The sequence below is a fragment of the Exserohilum turcica genome, assembly GCF_000359705.1.
Source record: "Exserohilum turcica Et28A unplaced genomic scaffold SETTUscaffold_18, whole genome shotgun sequence".
Lineage (NCBI taxonomy): Eukaryota > Fungi > Ascomycota > Dothideomycetes > Pleosporales > Pleosporaceae > Exserohilum > Exserohilum turcicum.
The window spans coordinates 182,281-201,785 of NW_007360003.1; the positions used below are offsets into that span (position 1 = coordinate 182,281).

At 51.4% G+C, this 19,505-nt stretch overlaps 8 protein-coding genes across 8 annotated transcripts; 2 read left to right on the plus strand and 6 right to left on the minus strand.

The window, feature by feature from the left end:
- Positions 1 to 2,119: 2,119 nt before the first annotated feature.
- Positions 2,120 to 2,998, minus strand: SETTUDRAFT_47177 (uncharacterized protein; the record flags this gene model as incomplete). Its single annotated transcript, XM_008026371.1, has 1 exon — positions 2,120 to 2,998. The coding sequence occupies one exon, from the start codon at positions 2,996 to 2,998 to the stop codon at positions 2,555 to 2,557; it is 444 nt and encodes a 147-aa protein (XP_008024562.1). The 3' UTR covers positions 2,120 to 2,554.
- Positions 2,999 to 3,978: 980 nt separating this feature from the next.
- On the minus strand, positions 3,979 to 5,441 carry SETTUDRAFT_160947 (uncharacterized protein; the record flags this gene model as incomplete). Its single annotated transcript, XM_008026409.1, has 5 exons — positions 3,979 to 4,031; positions 4,108 to 4,347; positions 4,467 to 5,132; positions 5,219 to 5,293; positions 5,345 to 5,441. 5 exons carry the CDS (start codon positions 5,439 to 5,441, stop codon positions 3,979 to 3,981), a joined length of 1,131 nt encoding a protein of 376 aa, XP_008024600.1.
- Positions 5,442 to 5,987: 546 nt separating this feature from the next.
- Positions 5,988 to 7,073, minus strand: SETTUDRAFT_39178 (uncharacterized protein; the record flags this gene model as incomplete). The annotated part of the gene is made up of 1 exon (XM_008026355.1): positions 5,988 to 7,073. One exon carries the CDS (start codon positions 7,071 to 7,073, stop codon positions 5,988 to 5,990), a length of 1,086 nt encoding a protein of 361 aa, XP_008024546.1.
- A 1,464-nt stretch (positions 7,074 to 8,537) lies between these two features.
- SETTUDRAFT_130543 (uncharacterized protein) lies at positions 8,538 to 10,237 on the minus strand (the record flags this gene model as incomplete). The annotated part of the gene is made up of 3 exons (XM_008026410.1): positions 8,538 to 8,818; positions 8,872 to 9,915; positions 9,977 to 10,237. 3 exons carry the CDS (start codon positions 10,235 to 10,237, stop codon positions 8,597 to 8,599), a joined length of 1,527 nt encoding a protein of 508 aa, XP_008024601.1. The 3' UTR covers positions 8,538 to 8,596.
- Positions 10,238 to 10,836: 599 nt separating this feature from the next.
- Positions 10,837 to 13,113, plus strand: SETTUDRAFT_168866 (glycoside hydrolase family 51 protein). Its single transcript, XM_008026411.1, has 5 exons — positions 10,837 to 11,046; positions 11,143 to 11,337; positions 11,574 to 11,701; positions 11,759 to 11,847; positions 11,910 to 13,113. The coding sequence occupies exons 1-5, from the start codon at positions 10,940 to 10,942 to the stop codon at positions 12,909 to 12,911; spliced, it is 1,521 nt and encodes a 506-aa protein (XP_008024602.1). The 5' UTR covers positions 10,837 to 10,939; the 3' UTR covers positions 12,912 to 13,113.
- Positions 13,094 to 13,852, minus strand: SETTUDRAFT_83488 (uncharacterized protein; the record flags this gene model as incomplete). Its single annotated transcript, XM_008026382.1, has 1 exon — positions 13,094 to 13,852. A coding segment is annotated over one exon (759 nt), but the record flags the coding sequence as incomplete, so codon positions are not given.
- Positions 13,853 to 14,100: 248 nt separating this feature from the next.
- Positions 14,101 to 15,150, minus strand: SETTUDRAFT_108852 (uncharacterized protein; the record flags this gene model as incomplete). The annotated part of the gene is made up of 1 exon (XM_008026412.1): positions 14,101 to 15,150. One exon carries the CDS (start codon positions 15,148 to 15,150, stop codon positions 14,101 to 14,103), a length of 1,050 nt encoding a protein of 349 aa, XP_008024603.1.
- Positions 15,151 to 15,828: 678 nt separating this feature from the next.
- Positions 15,829 to 17,889, plus strand: SETTUDRAFT_168867 (uncharacterized protein; the record flags this gene model as incomplete). Its single annotated transcript, XM_008026413.1, has 3 exons — positions 15,829 to 15,999; positions 16,055 to 16,348; positions 16,400 to 17,889. 3 exons carry the CDS (start codon positions 15,829 to 15,831, stop codon positions 17,717 to 17,719), a joined length of 1,785 nt encoding a protein of 594 aa, XP_008024604.1. The 3' UTR covers positions 17,720 to 17,889.
- Between the last annotated feature and the right edge of the window lie 1,616 nt (positions 17,890 to 19,505).

Here is a 19,505-nt window from a genome sequence, read left to right on the forward strand (position 1 = left end):
GTTTTTAATTGTTTTTAGTTTCGTTTAGTAGTCTCCCTATTAGTCATTAGGGGCGGTCTGTGCGTTCTCGAAGATTTTCGCATTTCGAACACGTCGCAAGAATACCGACAATACCCCCTCTAGCACCTCAACGAGAGGGCTGCACACATTAGAGGTGGCGTAAATCGGTTTCTCGCGACGTGTTACCCCTATATCTGATAGAAAATTGACGAGTTTTGATGAAAGATTTCTGCTTAAAAGTTTGTGTGAAGAGAAGGCTATTATTAGACGTATTTTTAAAAAGTCTACGCGTGAATTTGCCTTTATAAAGGCTAAGGTTTAAGTAATAGCTAATAAACTATTAAAAAAGTAAAGTAGCAACCTTATTAGTAAAAAAAGGTTAATAACTTTATTAGGTAGACTACTAAGCTCTATACACGCTAAAGCTATTTTTATAATCACTAGTAAGCTACCTATAAGCACCTAGTAGCTATCTAGCGCTAGTTTAACTTAGTTTAAGTAATAAGGTAGAAATAGGGTATTATAGATAATAATATCTATAACTTTAATAAAACTAGCTTTATGATAAGTAAGATTTTATTATAGTTATAAATTATAGTATTAGAAAGATATACAAAGAAAAGTAGATATAGCTAGGCAACTATAAGTAGGTTACTATTATTTAAGGCGTAGGCGCGTTAGGCTACTAAATACTACTCTTTTTTATCTTCATAAGCAAAGTGCTTATTAACGTCTAGTTTAAGGATTTGCCTACTAACTAGGTTTTAAAGTTAGTTTTAATAGCTAAATAAATAACTAGCCTAGTCTTACCTGGACAGAGCACTTTAATACTTATATCAAGATCTCTACTATAGGTAGGTATTAACTACTTATTCATAAAAGCTATTAGAGCTACTACTTTATTAATTTCTAAAATCTTTGTAAGGAGAAGGATATTATGCTTCTCTATATGCCTACGCACTTATCTCACCTATTGTAGCCTCTGAACGTTGCCTACTTCTCGCTATCAAAGCGCAAGTATAGCAACGCTATTTTAGGCTTAGCACGCAACCGCACCTACTATATTAGCAAAGAGACCTTCCTACTAGCCTTTAAGACTGCTTTTAAGCAGTCTATTATGAAGAAGAATATCTAAGCTAGCTTTAGAGGCGCTAGTCTAGTCCTACACAACCTATAGGCTATGCTATCTAAGCTTAATATAGTAGTGTAGACACTTGTATAATTACTATAATAGATAGCCGCCTAGTAGGCGTAGACACTACGCAACGCGCGCGAGGTTAAGGCTTAAAGTACATTTATTTAATAAAGAGTAAGAAACTACCTTAGGTCTTTTATGAATTCTCTTAATAAAAAGGTTATATAGCTAAGTAAAGAAGCTTAGTAAATAGTATATAAGATAACGCTTATAAGAGAGGAAGTAGCTACTTTTTAAGAGGCTCTAGATATAGTAAATAAGCGTAAGATCTATAAGCTGCGATATATATAAATAAAAGACTGTTACTATAGGCAAAATATAAAAAGTATTAGCTAAATAAGCAAGTAGTAGTTATAGTAATATTAAGAGTACGTTAAAGAGGGTGTAAGAAGAGTAGTAGTGCAGGCGTTACAAGTAGACTAGATATAACGCCTATACTTATATAGTTAAAATAGATAGTATAAGTAATAGTAGTAATTCTAATAATTCATTTAGTATATTATAATAGTTAATTAACTATAATAAAAGACTATAATAACGTGTTAACGTTAACGCGCTAGTAGGGAGTGACTAACTCGCTTAGGTGACTAACTCGCTCATGAACCACGTTATATCTATTATTTTTATAATAATACGTATAGATTTACTACTAAAAAGTAACTTTAATAAAATAATAAAAAAGTAAGTTAATATATTTATAGTTAGAGCTATAGTAAATTAAAAATACTTAAAAAAATAAGTATATAAGCTATCGCTAGCTTTGAAAAATTAGTATAGGCGCCAAGAATAGTTAGGCTAAGAGGCTAGCGGCTTAGCGTGGCGCTAGCAAGAACTTTTGACAGTCACCTCCGTACTATTGCTTCCTAATAGTCGGCCGTCAAGTCGTATGCCCCGCACACTGGCCTACCAACAAATTCTGCCCTGCCCTGCCCTGCCCTGCCCGTATGCCAATGCCCCGCCTGCATGTCTACATATTTAATCTATGTATCTATGTACAGTTAGTCCCACCCCTCTTGACTCTCCCATCTCCCGTGGCCGCTTCCGCCACCGCCCGGCGAATCTTTGTCCTCTTCTGCTCTGGTGCTGTTGACACTGCCACTGGCCCCAATCCATCCTCATCCTCATCCTGATCCGGGCCGGGTCCTTGGACTGACTGGGTGCCTTGCTGACCATGCATGCTCCAGTCACACTCCTGAATGTCATATTGCCCAGTGCCGCCCTGGAAAATTCAGCTCCAGGCCACACCATCGTCTGCCCCTGGCGCTGTCAACGCTCCATCCGTGCTTCTTCTGACTTCTAAACTTGGTCCAGCAACCGCGTGCCCGTGCCATGTTTAAACATTACGCTGCGCTTGCTCCTTCACACAAATGGCTTCGGCTCGTGGGTAACCTGCACCGTGTTGACACTGCCCACGCTCTGCACGCTTGCTCTTGTATCCATTCCGCTGCCCGGCCTCGGCGCCTTGTGCAGACGCCCACTGTTGCTCGAGCTTCCCGATTCACTCCTTACTTGGGCCGAAAAGGGTCGTTGCGGAAGTCCCATGTTCTCCTTTTCATACAGAGTTTCCTGGCTCAACGGCGCCTGCTTCAGCACGCTGGCTGGCTCTGGGCGACGCTTTCGCTTCATGCAGCAGCAGTTTCGGTCGTAAGGATAGGCCCAGAACAGGAAGCAAACGGCCCAGATGATAATGATGCATGGTATGATTCCGACGCAGACGATGAGAGCAATGGCAGTTCCTGTGACGCCTCCGTTTCCGCCAGACTGTCCTATTAGACGCGGTTGCAGGTGAACAATGGCAGGCATGATTTGAGTGAAGTGTTTGCTTTGTCCCAGGCGATTCCGTCGACCGGTCTTCTGGGCGATGTGTAATATTGCTGGGCACTTGTAACAGTAGGGGTGGTGGTGGTGGTCAGAGAAGAAAAGGAACGATTGGGCAGAGCGAAAGACGGAACCTTGGTGGAATGGCGAGGAGACAAAGGTCCAGAGGGCGTGATAAAGTGGGTAACTGATGAAACACCGCGACATGTCGGTTGCCGGCCAGGCGCTTTGTATGCGCGCCTCGACGAGCCACACACACGGAGACGTCATGGGGGAGTGGAGTAGCACCATGACGCATACGCCCAGTGCAGATTACGCCGAGCCCTTGACACCTGTGGCGTCTGCGTGCTAACGAGCCGCTATGCGCTTGGTGTAGGGCCAGGCTCTTCCCCAGGTGTCCATGTTGTGGCCGAGTCGACCTCTTCGCCGACGACGCCACACACACACGCCCTGCCCTGCCCTGTATGTACATGTACAGCGCCGCACAGCATGCCTACCCAACATAAGCCGTGCAATAAGCCATTTGCATGTCGATGCGGCGGAACCTTGACTGTCACTGTCGCCGTTCCAGAGCCAACAGGGGGCTTGGCGCTCTCTTGTCGTCGTGTGCCATGACACTACTCGCGTGCCGTAGCAGCCGTCAGGCCAAAAACCTGAAGGATCGCAAGCGCTACGGGTGACCAGGTCATTGACGTATTGTGACCTATGGCAAATCGTCAGTCCTGCGTGTAGCTAGCGGGCCCCGGAACACCCGGCGATGACCGCATGGATGCAGGGCCGGGCCCCTGGCAAAAAAAAAAAAAAAGAACAACGACGCGTGGGGTCAGGGTCTGCGCAGTGGACAGTGGCCCGTCTGGCACGCCGTCCAGCAGCACCAGAGGCCGTCTGAAATGCTCTCCCACGAGCCTCAAACACACGTTGCAGCCAGAAGATGAAGGGACCCCCACAACCGTCGCGCGAACGTGTCAGACGGCTGTGGGGCTGTCCGGCCCAACAATAGCCGAAACACGCGCATGTACTAGTACGTATGTACGTATGTACGCTTGCACCCATGTACGTGTACATACACGACGAGGCTGAGCCTGAGTACGTACCGCCGTGCTTTGCAATCGTCTTGGATATCCTCCTGTACGAGCCGCTTTGCCATGTTTCCTGCCGGCCGGCCTCGCCCAGATCCACGACTTGGACGTCCTTTGCGCTCTCGTCGCCCGCATCCGCCCCCGCGTCTCTGGCCGCCCGCAGAGTTGATTGGAAGAGCGCTTCTGTCTCGTGCCACGGCATCGTGTAGTCGCTCTGGGCATGCACCAGGACCAAATTAAACCTCGAGCATGTTCCTGATTCTGTAGTTAGTTCCGGATCGCACGGCTTCAAGGTCCAACATCTAATCGCCTCAGCAGTTGACGCGCAACCCTCCTTTTCCCTCTTGACGACACCCGGACCAAAAAGAACTTACGCGCCAGTTCAGCGAGCCGTCTGTCGGTACGCCATGTGCAAACCATTCTTTGCGCCAACCATTGCTGGAGCCTAGGAAAGACCCGGACGGGCGCAAGGATGGGCACCACGCCACCAATCGAGTAGGATGAGAACGCGTTGCCAGCATGCGTAAAGGCCGCGCACAGAATCAGGCCTGCAAACTCAATTCCCGTTTCAGTCGCATAGCGATGAGCGATGCCGGATACAACGGCCGTGCCTAGCGAGTGACCGAGGAGCACAATACGCTCTGGGGGTATTTGAGCTTTCTTCATCGCCCACTCTACCACGGCTTCTGCATCGTCGAGCAGGCCAGCTTCCGACGGCTCTCCCTTTGAGAGGCCAAACCCACGATAGTCAAAGGCCAAGACAAAAATCTTTTCTGATGCCCCGGCCGAAAACGACCGGTACTCAATCGTCCGACGCTCCTGTGCCAAGGTCGCGGAATTTCCGTGGAAATAGATGAGAAGCTTGGCTTCTGAGTCGTGGCAGAGTGAGCTTAACGCAACGGTGTCCTCGACGTTGGTGCCTGTTTTCTCCTTGGTAAAAGCATCGACATGCTTAGCATACACGCCAAGAGGCGCAATAAGCCAAGCAAACAGTTCGTGTTTGTCCCTTGTCACGATGCGGAAGGGGACGACTTGATTCTCTGCGTGCATGTGAGCATCTATGTACGCCGGGCAGAGCCACGACTGCATCCGCGGCCCAGCACCCGCCTGGGCCTGTTCAACGTACTGAGATAGCCAGCTCTTTCAGGCTCCGTCAACCATTTTCCTGGGAAAAAGGTAATGTTGTGGAGGTATAGCGTCTCTGTCGCAGTCAGCGCGGCCCACGCCATGTTCGTATCCAATGACCCCTAACGCTTCTGCACCCACGGCAAACAGCAAAGCAGCGTAGCCGGTATCCATAGCAGGCTGATGAAAGACAGAGCCGTCCCAATCGAGCTGCCGATGCCCATGATGGAGTTGGTCGTGTGTGTACATGTAGTACATAGTAGTAGTAGTAGTAGTAGTAGAGGTGGTGTGTGGACACGAACCGCACGAGGCGGGCATGCATGGCAGCCTAGCGCGCGGCTTCCGTCGAGGCTTCCCGTTTGCCCGTGGTCGTAGCTTCCTCTTCCACTCGGCGCTTACCCCGGTAGATCCTCGAAAGTTGTCCCACTTTGGCCTGCTCCCGCTTGTTCATTTCCAAGATTGTTCCTCTTCGTCCGAAAAAAATCAATAAATATAAAAGAACTTGCCCCCCTTTGGAGACGCCGATGCCTTGTGCGGCACCTTGTCAGACCGAGGTACGCTGGCAAGACCGTGGTACGCGCAGTGCACTGGAATAATCACTTGGCAGCATCGTATGACTGAGGTATGATTCTAAACATATAACATTATTATTACGATGGCTATTAATTCATTGGCAATGCCCCCTGAGAGAGCATGATGAATGCCGGCTCATGTACTACGACTACTCCTTACATCAAGCGATGAGATAAATGCCTTGGACGGTAATTCGACTAGACCTCCCGCCACGTCCCCTCTGGTTCCGGTGGCTTACGCCCCCTTTTTCGCCATTCAATCATCTGGTACTGATCCTGCTCGGACCCAGCATGTCCCGCATCACCATCACTGGTCACGTATGCTGTGTAGCACTCTGGCTGGTTTCTGCGAAGCGGCGGACGGAGGGTGGGTGCGTCCGTCGCTGACATGTCGGCGAAAACTCGCGGTCCCGTGGCCTCGGTGGGCTGAGAGTGGCTAGGTTGCGAGCACATGGGCGATGCAGACACTCGAGAGCCGCGAGATACACGCCAATCATTACTGTATGGGTCGTCATAAACCTGGCGCGAGCTCGATGACACCGGCATCGCAGGCCTGGAATTGCCACCATTCGAGCCCACCTCAGACACTGTGAAAAAACGATCATCTTCATTTGCCTTGGAACCCCTCCGCTCGCTGCGAACCAGTCGCGTATTGCTCAAGACGATGTTTTTGGCCTTTTGCCAAAGCGATGGCTTCTTGGTGGCCTGAGACTCCATAGCCTCAGCATGTTCCGCCTCTTCCTCATGCGCACCACCTTTCTCAACATCCACCTCTGTGGCTGCTGTGTTCAACATCTCGCGTTCTCTAACCATGTTCGAGGTGATACATTTGAGCTCACCTGATTTCCATTTCTTGAGCTGCTTGCGCATGCTGTAGCATTTTGGACATTGGCCCTTGTACCGCAAATGAAGCATGTGAGCAACCATGGCGAGGAGCAGAACTGCTAGCAGTATCAGCAAAACCAGAATGACAGTAGGAAAGGTATCGTTGGACTCTGGCTTGCGCGTGCCAGGCGCAGTGGAAACAGACGGTAGAGGCCTTATAGCGGTCGGAGAAGAGACCGGCAAAAGGCTTCCAGGTAGTGAGGATGTCAAGGTGGAGGGAAAATGAAACCCTGATATACTGCTGCTCAGACTAGCTGACAAATATCCGGTCGCTGCCGATGTTGATTCTGAGGTAGAAACAGGTGAAGACATGTCTGTCATCATCGGGATATCAGTCGCATATACAGTCGTGTATTGAGTGACTGTGACTAGATCCAACGGATGGGATGAGCTGGCCATGCTTGTCGCCGTTGGGCTCTGTGGGACGAATACAGTCATATATTGAGTCTCTACGACCAGGTTAGACTGATGGGAAGGGTCCGCCATAGTTGACTTCTGTTTTTGATATTAACAATGGGCTGTTTGTGTAGTTCTGATGTCCGGAGGAAAGAGGCCTTCCTTGTTTTGCATTGCAATTGTTTTCTTCTTCGTTGAAGTAAATAGTCTTGTCTTGCAGAATAACAACCTGGCCGAGTCATTGTCACGATTTTTAGCAGCGTGAACAGACACTGGGCATTGTGCGCATACATGAAGTTATCACATTCTATGAGACTCGACTGTCGACACACAATCCTTGGTGATCAGAAGAACGCTATGAACGCACAGCAATGTGCGCATAGTTTGTTGTCTCACGCGCCAGTTCTAATCTAACATAGACTTGAAGACAGTGCTCTTCTGGACAATTGTTGATTATGACAGTGAAACAATTCCCTACTAAAATGCCAATTCAAATAAGATTTCCGAGAAAATGAGTTTAGAATATGGCATGAAACTAATCATCAAGAGTTCTGCATGACTTGGCAGTCAACTCGCGCTGGTATTTTCTGATTTTTTGTATTACTGTAACGAGGGTTCTTGTATACATACTCGTCGTGTCAACAACACACAAGCATAAAGCTTGGTATTGGCGTAGCGGAGAGACCAATCAAATGTCTTGGTACCAGAAGCAGCTGAATGCAGCGATACAGATAGGCTCGTGTATAGTAGATGGGTAGCTTTCAGCGATGGACGGAGACTCCGAGGCATTTCCGCATGCGGAATAGGCGGGCATGCGGGGAAGCCCCCTGTTCCGCCGTGGCTTGGCATCAATCTGGATAACCTGCATCACCAACCACCTGGGCATCGACCCTCGCCCATCGCCCATCGCCGCTGTACAACAGAATCATCAGCCAGCAATCGACAAAGTTAATATCTGGAGCACCCATCGAACGTTGCGAGGATAGCTGCATAGAGAAATCGCTCGATTCTCACATGTCACGCGGTGGTGACCACACCAAGCTCAGCAGCTCGCCCATCGGGCTACGTTAGCCCATCGCATACCCTGCATCATCCGTCTGATGTCGCTGGGATCGCAGAGACTCTCCGGATGAGAATCCTGGATACGTATGTCGGTCCGAACTCCACGTTTGTCAGCCGTGTTTTTTTCCGCCGGCTCCAAGGATTTATCCTTTCGGCTACATAATATCACAGTAGCTGTATATATCGCCCGGCCCGGACTCGTTTTACCGATGGCGTACTAGCAAGCATCCTTGCATGCAAAAAGATGTGCACTGCATTGCACTGCATTCACGTCTGACCCGATATTCTGGAGCAGGCTGCAAGATTACAGCATCTAGCATGGTCTTTGTGGTGAACAGAAGCACATATATGGAGAAAGCTGCCTTAACTACATGTCATATACGTGACTATTTTTGGCTATTATATGGGCGTTATAGGAATGCCATAAGCGGGATTGGGGTAACCCCAACTTCAGTACTGGGGGCTTAGTGCTTCAGCTCCGGCGCATGCTCGGTGTGTGAAATGGATCCTTGCTTAGCAGCGACTTCCTCGACCCGACGCTCGATGTCCAGAGCCCATTCGCGCTTGTTCATTCCTGGTACGAGGAGCGGGGCGTTGGTAAAGAGATAGTTCATCTCTTCCAGGGGACGCTTGGCAGTCTCGGGCAGGAAGCAGTAGAAGAAGATGGCATTGGTAAAGTTGCAAATCTGCGAGATGGTCAATTTCAAACACGTATTAGGTTACAGCACACGATACTTACAACGAAGAGCAGGTAAAATCGCCATCCAATGTTTTCCATGCCGGGCTTGGTGGTCTGGCCAATCATGGTGTTGAATGCAAAAGACGTCATGGTCGCAATGGAAACCCCCCTGGAACGGGTCTTGGTGTCAAAAATCTCTGCGGGAATGATCCAAGAAAGCGGGCCACATGTGGAGCTAAAGCAGAAATTGTATGCCCAGGTGACGGCAATGAAGCCCCATGAGGCAGCGGCATTTCCAGTGGAGCCGGGAGGGAAGACTGCCAGCATGACGGTTGCAATTATGAAAGTGACACAGTTGCCGAGGTTGCCACCGATCAAAGTCCAGCGGCGTCCCAAGCGATCAATGAAAGCAATGCAGAGGGCTTGGCCGCAAAGCGCGAGAACCGACGAGATGGCCTGGTACTTGAGGGCGTCTGTACTGCTGATACCCATCTGGTGGTAGATTGTAATCGAGTAGTACTGGATGGCCGAAACTCCAGTCATTTGGGTAGACGCCTGGATGGCACAGGCGAGGAACAGACGGCGGAAGCACGACCTGTCCTTGAAGAGATCAAGGTACGACTGAGCCTCGTGCTCACGATCAAAGCTAATGGCCTCTTGGATCTGGTCGTACTCTGCCAGGACCCAGGCGTCGGTTTCGTCGCCGTTTGCATGCAGCTTGGCCAGGTTGCGAAGGCCCTCTTCACTCTTGCCTTTGCTGATGAGCCATCTAGGCGACTCGGGAAAGACCATGATGAGCGCAGCGAGAAAGACGGCTGGAACGACTTGGATGCCAAGCGATGTACGCCATTGGCCGTTGTTGTCGTCTGCGAAGCCTATGTCGACGCCGTAACTGATCCAGGCGGCGGCCAGGGCACCGATTCCCAGCATGAACTGCACGAGAGCCGTGACACGGCCGCGGATGCTGGGGTGGACCATCTCAGACTGGTACAGGGGAACAATCATGACCAGGAAACCGACTCCGGCACCAGCAAGGACGCGTCCAGCGTAGAGGTAGGACAGCGACTGGGCCCCCGTCTGCAGCGAACCCCCGAGGATGAAGACCTGATTGAGCGGTTGCGGTCAGCAGAGGCGATATTGGACCCCAGGCTTGGGCGATTCTTACCAAGGCCCCCATCAAGATGGTGATTCTGCGACCGAACTTGTCGCCGGCAGGGCCCGCGAAGGCGGCACCGAAGAAGGCACCGCCCGTGAAGACAGACACGACGGCTCCCGTGGCATTGTCGTCGGGCTGGTTGAACTCTCTGATGAAGGCCTTGGAGGCAATGACCTGGGCGATGACACCGAGATCGTAGCCGTACAGCAGAGAGCCCAGCGAGGCAAACAGGCCCACAAGGAACTGGTATACTTTGGGCGGGAGCGCCATGGCGACTGGCGGGCAGGGCAGAGGGGTGGGGAGAGTGCGGGGCGTACTTAGTACAGTAGGGCGAGGCGCACTGCCAGCAGGCTCACTGGGCCTTTATACCAGGCACGCCTTTGGGGAGGCCGTGGCATGGCATGGCATGGCATGGCTGACCGAGTCCGGGGAACGCATCCCACGACGCCATTATAGCACCAGGGTCTCCGCAAAGGCTCTCCGCATAGCTGTAGCAGTGGCTGTGGATCTGGCGACTCGACTCCGCATGTCTCTCCTCGGCAGCCCGCGTTGCTGATCATTGCCCGCAGAGGGCTGTCGGCGCACATGCTCGGTTCAACTGCGGCCGACCGCACGCTTTGCCGCTAGCCCGGCCTGGTTAGCGCCGCCATGGAAAAACGCTGGAACGGCTCCCTCCCCACCTCTCTCCCCCTCCCTCCCGGAGCTGCACACGGGCGGCTTACTGCATACAGCTGTAGTGCAGCGCCCGTCCTCCGTGTGACGAGACGGCAGCGGGGGGTGCTGTGCATTTTCCACGAATGAGCATGCCATGGCGTCCTGGGGCATCGTCAGACACGGAGCCCACGCTATCAAACTTTCGAGGTACATACTACAACACACCACCGCAAGCAGGCCGTGGCGCTGCCAACTTGAACCCCCCGTCTTCTCTGTCTCGGTCACCAGCTGAAGGGCCATTACCAGCCTCGGTCCACCATGGCAACCTTTACCAAGATCCACGAGAGCGAAACGCCCTCCATCTCCGTCCACCCCTCCAACACGGTCGCCAAGGTCAACGACAATCTGTATGGTGGTTTTACCGAGTATGTCTGCCAAAGCGCCGCACGCCACCAGTCAGGAACGCTCTGCGTGTGCACCTTTCTTTTGATCTTTTCTCCGGCTAACCAGTCATGCGCCAGGCACATGGGCCGCTGCATCTATGGCGGCATCTACGACCCCGGCAACCCTCTGTCAGACGAACGAGGTTTCCGCAAAGACGTGATCGAGGCATTCAAGGAGCTCAAAGTGCCTGTAGTGCGCTATCCTGGCGGCAACTTTGTGGCCACTTACCATTGGCTTGATGGCGTTGGACCAAAGGAGAATAGGCCCAAGAGGTACGTCAGCTACAGACAGGTATTCACCAGCGTGTTGCCCGAGCCCCGGCCAGTGACTGCATACATATGCTGCTACTAGGTGTAGATGCGCAATGTCTTCACTAGATGCCCGGCGGCCTGTTTCCTAGATTCGCTTACAGGGTTGCCATGCTGCAGTGATCTGCCCTGAAGCGTTTCTGGAAGACCTCCCCCCCTCTTCCTCCCCTCTAGCACAATTGGACTAACCCAGAGGCTAGGCCTGAGCTTGCATGGATCGGCATTGAGCCCAACACGTTCGGAACTGATGAATTCATGCAATGGTGTGAAGAAGTCGGCACCGAGCCTTACCTTTGCTTGAACTTTGGTACCGGAACCCTTGATGAAGGTACGGATTTAGCCTACAAGCGCCTTGGAAAAGCTCAGAAACAACTAACGTGCATAGCTCTGGGATGGCTTGAGTACTGCAACTCGGACCGAGATACCTACTACGCCAATCTCCGTCGCAAGAATGGCCGTGAAAAGCCTTACAATGTGCGTTAATCTAGCATCCAACATATTGTCCTCATGACTAGTATGCTGACTTCATGGAATAGGTCAAATACTGGGCTCTCGGAAACGAGTGCTGGGGCCCGTGGCAAGTCGAGCAAATGACCAAAGAGGACTACGCCAAGAAGGCTTACCAATGGGCCAAGGCATTGAAGCTACTCGACCCAAACATCACCACTATTTTGTGCGGAGAGACCGGTTACTCGTCCTGGGACTATTATGTGCTGAACCAATGCGTAAAGTGGGACGTCCACGGCCTTAGCGGCGACACAACAAAAAGCCTAATTGACATGCACTCGATCCACATCTACACGGCAGACAAGGATCATCTTCCCAATGCCACCGCACCCAGGGCAGCCGAGCGCGCGGTACAAATGGCAGCCAGCCTGATTGACCTTGCACGCATCGAGAACAAGGTTCCCGTGACGGTGCCCAGGCAAACCATCTGCTTCGATGAATGGAATGTCTGGGACTCCATGCGTGCACCTGGCGAACTTGGCGCAGAGGAAAAATACACGCTCTCTGATGCCCTCGCCGTCGCCAACTTCCTCAACGGCTTCATCCGCCAAGCAAAAGACGTGGGCATGGCGACCGTCGCGCAAAGCGTAAATGTCATCTCGCCCCTGATGACTACAAAGGAAGGCCTCATCAAGCAAACCACGTGGTGGCCCCTCCTCCTCTTTTCAAAGTACATGCGTGGCCACACCATTGCACTCAATGTGCGGACACCCGAATACACGGGTCGCACAAACCCCAGCTGGATCCGCGGCACCATTGAGACGCCGTACTTGGACTGCAGTGCTACGCTTAGCGACGACGGTTTCGTCAACCTTGCTGTTACAAATGTGCACGAGACACAGGACTTTGCGGTTGACATTTCGGGCCTCAAGGCCGACCAGGTAGAGGTGCATACTGTCACGGGAGACGGTGTCAGCGTGGTGAATACCGACGGGGTGCAAAATGTTGGTATCAAGGAGAGCAGCTGGGATGGACAGGGCAAGTTCAAGTTTGGCAAGCATTCGTTTACCCTGCTTAGGTGGAAGGCTTAGGCGAGTCTGCATGGAAATGGCCGTCTATGACAATCAAAAGCGTCCTCCTACCATTGCCCGGTATCCATGTACTTCTTGACGCGCATCAGCAACGCGTCCCTGAATGCCCACAGCTCATCTGCATAGGTAAACAAAAAGTACGAGGCAACGACTACACTGCCCGGCAGGACTATAAGCAGTACAAAGTATTGCACCATACCCCACCATGCCTTATCCAGGCCTTTGCGCATGGCTTGTTCCTCTTTGACCTTTGGGAAGCTCTCCTTGGGAATCTCTGTACCCAGAAAATTGCACAGTGGTTCCCAGCCCAATTCGGCGTCGGTGTCCACCTCGAGCAGCCTGTCCTTGGGCACCGAGCGACGCACCGTGTCGTAGTGCTTTTCAAAGGCAGACTTTGCTCGCGGGCCGCCATAGGTATTGTTGTTGTGGGCTTTGAATATTGAGTGGATGAGGTGCATGAGCGCGGATAGTTGGGTAACGCCAAGCTGGCGGCAGAGGATAAAGAGACGCCATGTGTCCAGACACCAGATACTTTCCTGCATGCTGTGTTCCCAGTCGTCGTATTTGCGGTTGGTCAAGATGACCTTGGCTTCGGGATATGCGTCTACCAACTCTTTTGCAAAGACACAGCTGGGCAGGTCCGTGACGACGTCGTACTCGCCCAGCAGCTTGTCGAATTCTTCCTTGCCGTAGGGCGCTTGGTTCCGTTGGTAGGCCACGCGGTCTTGGGGCGGCAGCAACGTCACGTCGACGGCTTCTTGCCATAGTTCAATCTCCGAGGGCTTGGTGAGCACATCGCGCATTTGATGCGGCGTGTATCCTAGTTTGCGCAATGCGACAGCCATGCTGGTGGTTCCGGTGCGGCACATGCCTAGGACAAGCACACGCATTGGTTTCTTTCGCGTCCGCTCGTCACGGTCAATCAGCCTTGGGCTCGCCATGATGGGGTTATGGGCAAGGGGCTTTGTGTAGAAGAATGAAACAGAATCGTCACAAGTAGTGGGTATAATGTCGCGAGATGAAGAGACGTGTTGGATGTCAAGTGTGTACAGTGGGGGTGGTTACGGAATAGGCTAATTAGCGGGCTGTCGGGTGAACAGGGCCGCATGTGCGAGCCGCAGGCCTGGAGCGCCTAATCATACATTACGTAGCTTTTCAAGTTCTTCAAATGCGATACATAACATACACGCTACCTCAGGTAGGTAGCCCGATCTCCTAGCTGCGTCTGCCAATTGGCGATGAAAACGCTCGTCAACTGTTGCATTTCCAAAGTGGTTTGCGATTCCGGGTCCGCCATATACGTTACCTCATACCCCTTGTTCGCCCATGTGGCTGCAGATTGCCAGTCCTCGAGTTTGGCGTGGCTAATGGCGGCGATTTTGTAGGCTCTGGCGTAGTAGTCGGCGAGCCCCTCGGCTTGGATGAGCTGCGCGAGCTGGGCGCTCGCCTCGGCATTTTGACGGGCTCGTTGTATTCCCATGACTGTTTTTGCATGTGTGAAGCTGAGCTGGTGGTCAAAGTTTGCAAAGGCATTTTTGATGGTAACGCGGTGGTGGTCGCTGGCGTCCCTGGCTGCCCGTTCCTGCGCGCATGCTTCGCACTGGCATTTGAAGCCATATCGATCGAGTTGCTTCTGTCGCTCCTCTTGCGGCATCAAAAGTGAAATGTAGGAAACGAAGAACTCCTCGCCCGCTTTGATCTTGCGTGTAGCAAAAATGATGCGCTTATTGAGTTTCTCACTCCAATAGTAGCTTGTATTCGGCCGACACGAGTGGTTGATGCGCGCGATTCTGGGGAACAGGCCAGCCTTGTCTCCTGTGTTGTACGCGTTTGTGCGGAAAATATCGCCCAGTGTGTCGGCATCTGCATCTTCTTGGGCCCCCGTGTAATGTGTCAAGGCCAAAACTTGCTGCTGGGCGCTCGGCGGAAGCATGCTAAACTCGTCGTGGACGAGTTTTGATATGGCCGCCATTGGATACCCGCTTCCCGGCCTGAGTTTGGGCAGGCTGATTTTGATGACGGGAGTTTCGCGCATGACAATGTCGCCTATGTCGAGATCGCGAGCGGCAAACACGCCCAGGCCCTTGCCCTGGCTGGGCTTGACCAGGTAGACATGTGGTGGCCCTGGGCAGACAGGATGATGAGGGTAGCTTGGTGCCAAGTGGTCCTGGCATGTTGCGTTGCGGGCAAGCACCGAGGACGGGAACAAGGGAATGGCCAAAACAAAGTAGACGAGCATTGTGAGAGAAGAAACTGGCTAACGACCTGGTGCGAGCCACTACGTGACGGATGTCTTCAGCTTTTAGACGTTTGGCGTGATCCGACTGACATGCATACCCAGAGGGAGGGTACCTATGGTGAAACGGGTTTCATACGGAGCTGGTGCAACATGACACTCGCGTAGGGTCAAATGCGGCCGAGCTCGCAAATTGAATCAAGTTTGGGCTGCTGAAACTTTGTTGCATGGTCAGGTCCAATGGTCCCCGCGCCTTTGCGGGAGCGGTGCAGTGTGGTTGGCGATTGTGCTACGCTATGCAAGGCGAGGAGGGGTTGGGGGACACGGAGGCGAGATGACGGAAGCCGAAGCAGGGGCGCTGGGCTTACATTAGCATAAATCACGTGCGTGCATATCACGTGTCTTGTGCGTCGGTAGGCATCGGGCCGAAGGTGCTCCGGCCGACCAAGGCGCAGGAGCCTCCCCCGCGCCAATGGTGGGGTCGTGCTGTCCATCGGCTGCCCCATCGGCTGCCACATCGGCTGCCCCATCGGCTGCCCCATCGGCTGCCCCTCACGCGCCCTTGTTAAGCACAATAGGGCTGGAGCTATGTCACAATGTCTCTTCACAACTTCGCCCCGGCCGCACAGCAGCAATCATCATGTGAGTGGCATGCATCACCCCCGACATGCTTCGCTGACCATGGCCAGGTACACGGCATCCTTTGCCTTTTTCGAGGCGCTCTGGGAGTATGGCGTAAGCCATGTCTTTGTCAACCTCGGGTCCGACCATCCCTCCATCATCGAGGCCATTGTCAAGGGCCAGAATGAGAAAATGGGCGAATTCCCCAAGATTGTCACGTGCCCCAATGAGGTGAGCGTGCCGTGTGCTGAGCCGTCGACACACAGTCAAGGACTGACAGTGGCAGATGGTCGCTCTGTCCATGGCCGATGGATATGCCCGACTGACAGGCAAACCACAATGTGTTATCGTGCACGTCGACGTCGGTACCCAAGGCCTCGGAGCCGCCGTTCACAATGCCTCGTGCGGGCGCGCCCCCGTGCTCATCTTCGCCGGCCTGTCGCCCTTCACCATCGAGGGCGAGATGCGTGGAAGCAGAACAGAGTATATTCATTGGATACAGGACGTCCCAGACCAGAAGCAGATTGTCGAGCAGTACTGCAGATACACAGGCGAGATCAAGTCGGGCAAGAACGTCAAGGTGCGCTGAGAAGAGACGAGGTACCGTGGCATGATGCTAATTCTGGGGCAGCAAATGGTAAACCGAGCCCTGTCCTTTGCCATGAGTGACCCCAAAGGCCCCGTCTATCTCTATGGTGCGCGCGAGCCCATGGAAGAGGACTTGACGCCATACAAACTGCAGATGGACTACTGGCAACCCGTCGAGCCTGCCGCGCTTCCTCCCAAGGGCGTCAAAAACATTGCTGAGGCGCTAGTTAATGCCGAAGAGCCATTGATCGTGACTGGCTACTCGGGAAGAAACCACGATGCTGTGCAAGAACTCGTTCGGATGGCCGACAATGTCAAAGGCTTACGTGTGCTCGATACAGGCGGCAGCGACATGTGCTTTCCAGCAAATCACCCAGCGTGGCTAGGCTTGCGCTACGGCAATGATCCTGCCATCAAGTCAGCTGATGTTATTCTGGTCCTTGACTGCGATGTACCGTGGATCAACACCCAGTGCCATCCAAAAGAGAATGCCAGAATTTTTCATGTCGACGTCGACCCTCTCAAACAGCAAATGCCAGTCTTTTATCTCAACGCCATACAGCGCTACCGAGCCGACTCCTACACGTCGCTCAGCCAGTTGAATGAGTACCTGGAGACTGCTCTTAAAGAGAAGATCTCTAGTCAGCTCTTCAGTCAGCGATGGTCAGCCTTGCAAGAATCACACAAGAAGAAACTACAAGTCATTGCCAGCGAAGCCAAGGTCGACGACAACGGCCATTTTGGTACAGCATACCTCTGCTCCCAGCTGAAGAAACTGTGCCCCAGTGATACAATCTGGGCAATTGAGGCTGTCACTCAGACCGGCTTTGTCGCGGATCAGATACAGGCAACCTTCCCCGGCTCATGGATAAACTGCGGTGGCGGAGGCCTTGGCTGGTCTGGAGGAGGTGCCCTGGGTATCAAACTCGCCACTGACACCGAAGGCAAGAAACAGTTTGTATGTCAGATTGTAGGAGACGGTACCTATCTCTTTTCTGTGCCTGGATCCGTCTACTGGATCTCAAAGCGCTACAAGATCCCTATTCTTACCATTGTACTCAACAACAAGGGCTGGAACGCTCCACGACGCTCCATGCTGCTCGTTCATCCAGATGGAGAAGGGTCCAAGGTCAGCAATGAAGAACTCAATATTAGTTTTGCACCTACGCCAGACTATTCTGGTATTGCCAAGGCTGCGAGCGGAGGTGAGATCTGGGCTGCACACGCAAGCACCGCTGATGATCTCGGCAAACTCTTGCCGGAAGCTATCAAGTCGGTGTTGAGCGGTACTTCAGCAGTACTGGATGCCCATCTCGAGGGACCAGAAGGAAAGTATGGAGGTAGTAAGGGTCGCTTGGGCTGAGCAAACCCTTGTTTTACGGCATATTCATGCTCAACAATGCCATAGACTCATGAAATGTATATCAAGAAGAGAAGATAGATATAGGCGCGAGGATGTGCATTGTCAACATAGAAGCTTCAATCAACGTGTCAATGTGCCATGCCCGTGGATAATACAATCGACTGACTAGCTACCCAAAATGATTTTACTCTCTTGATTGCAATTACCGCACCAAGGGGGCTCACAGCAATTTTGAAAACTTGAAAATTGTTGAAATCGCCCCCTCTACGCTGGCATAGCCTGAAGGAAGTCAAATTGTGATGCAAAAGTGATCCATGGTTTAGGGTCATCAACCTCACATGCAGAGTTCACAGGAGGCAGGGTACCATCTCGCATGTAATGCATTTCGAGGCTGAATACGCAAATCACTGTCTGCTACTGTGTGGAATGCTCAAGTTGACAATCAGGGTGAAATAATAACCAGGCATGTGAACAAAAGAACACTTACGCCACCGTTGTTGAAGGGAAGCAATCCCGAGCCTAAGAACAGCCCATTCCTTTGGCGTGCCGACGCCGAATGTGTGATGGAATCCGCAACTGACAAGATGAACAAAATAGACGTACTTACGTGTGCCGTTCACCTGAGGCACGCCTTCAAACCTCTGGCTTACGGGCGCCTGTACATCCAGCCGGCTGCAAATTGGCCCACTGATCACCGCCAAGCTCAGCCCCCTGTAGGTACTTCTGCTATAAATGCAGTCTACAAAAGCCATGTAATCATCAAAGTTAGTGTAGTTGGCCCGGCCGTTGAAGTCAAGACACGTGACAAATGTGCGCGTTATACGACCATGGTACCTGGCTCTCCACGTATTGATTTCGTATTTGAGGGTATGAGTGGAAAGCAATACTGCATTTCTTATTTGGAGCCCGAGCAGCGCAATGTACATTGGAAGTAAAATATATTGACTGAGCGGTTATGTGCTGCTGAAGAACAAGCTGAAAATGTCGGTCCATTCAGGCACACAGGGCGTGGGTAAAATACCGCCTAGCGAAACAAATCGCCACGGCAGGTAGTTTTTCTCTCCTAGAGAAACCAAAAGCGTAGTACAGCTACTCAATTTCCTATCACAAAGTAGCGTTCTGAAAGAATTCGCCGAGTTTGGGACCAACTTTAAAATTGTTACTACTACTAGCAACTTAAACATGGAATATTAGGGTAAAAGCTTAACAGCAGTAGTGGGTAGTTGTATATTCCAAAATTAATTAGAAGGCTTTAATTGATATAAGCTTTGAAATTATATAGTTTCAGCAAGCTAAATACTTCTATTAAAGCTTCTTTATATCGCTAGATATATAGTTCGAATGTTTTTATACTAGTTATTAGTATGTAAGTAACGTATTCCATCACCAAGCGGGCCATATCACCGAGTGTGCCACTTTTTCTTGGCATCACGAACTTCACGTACGAAAGATTATACCCTAACAATAGAATGCAATATTCACTTAGTAAGAAGGTCGGCTTACTCTAGCTATTTAGGCTTATTATATAGGCTAGTTTAAGAGCATTTAACGCGCTGTAGCAGCCTACAACGTCTATTATTAGCAGATCTCTTAGTAGCTTTAAGGAATTACCTTTTAACCTACAATATAGCTAAATTACTAGAAGCTAACTAAGTCTAAAGAGCAAACTATTATACAATATATTCTTAACCTAGACTTATAAGGATTTGCCCTCTATCTATATAAAGTAGTTGTAACGATGTTACAACTTCGCCAAGTATTGAGCCAATCCCAGAGCCGGATCGGA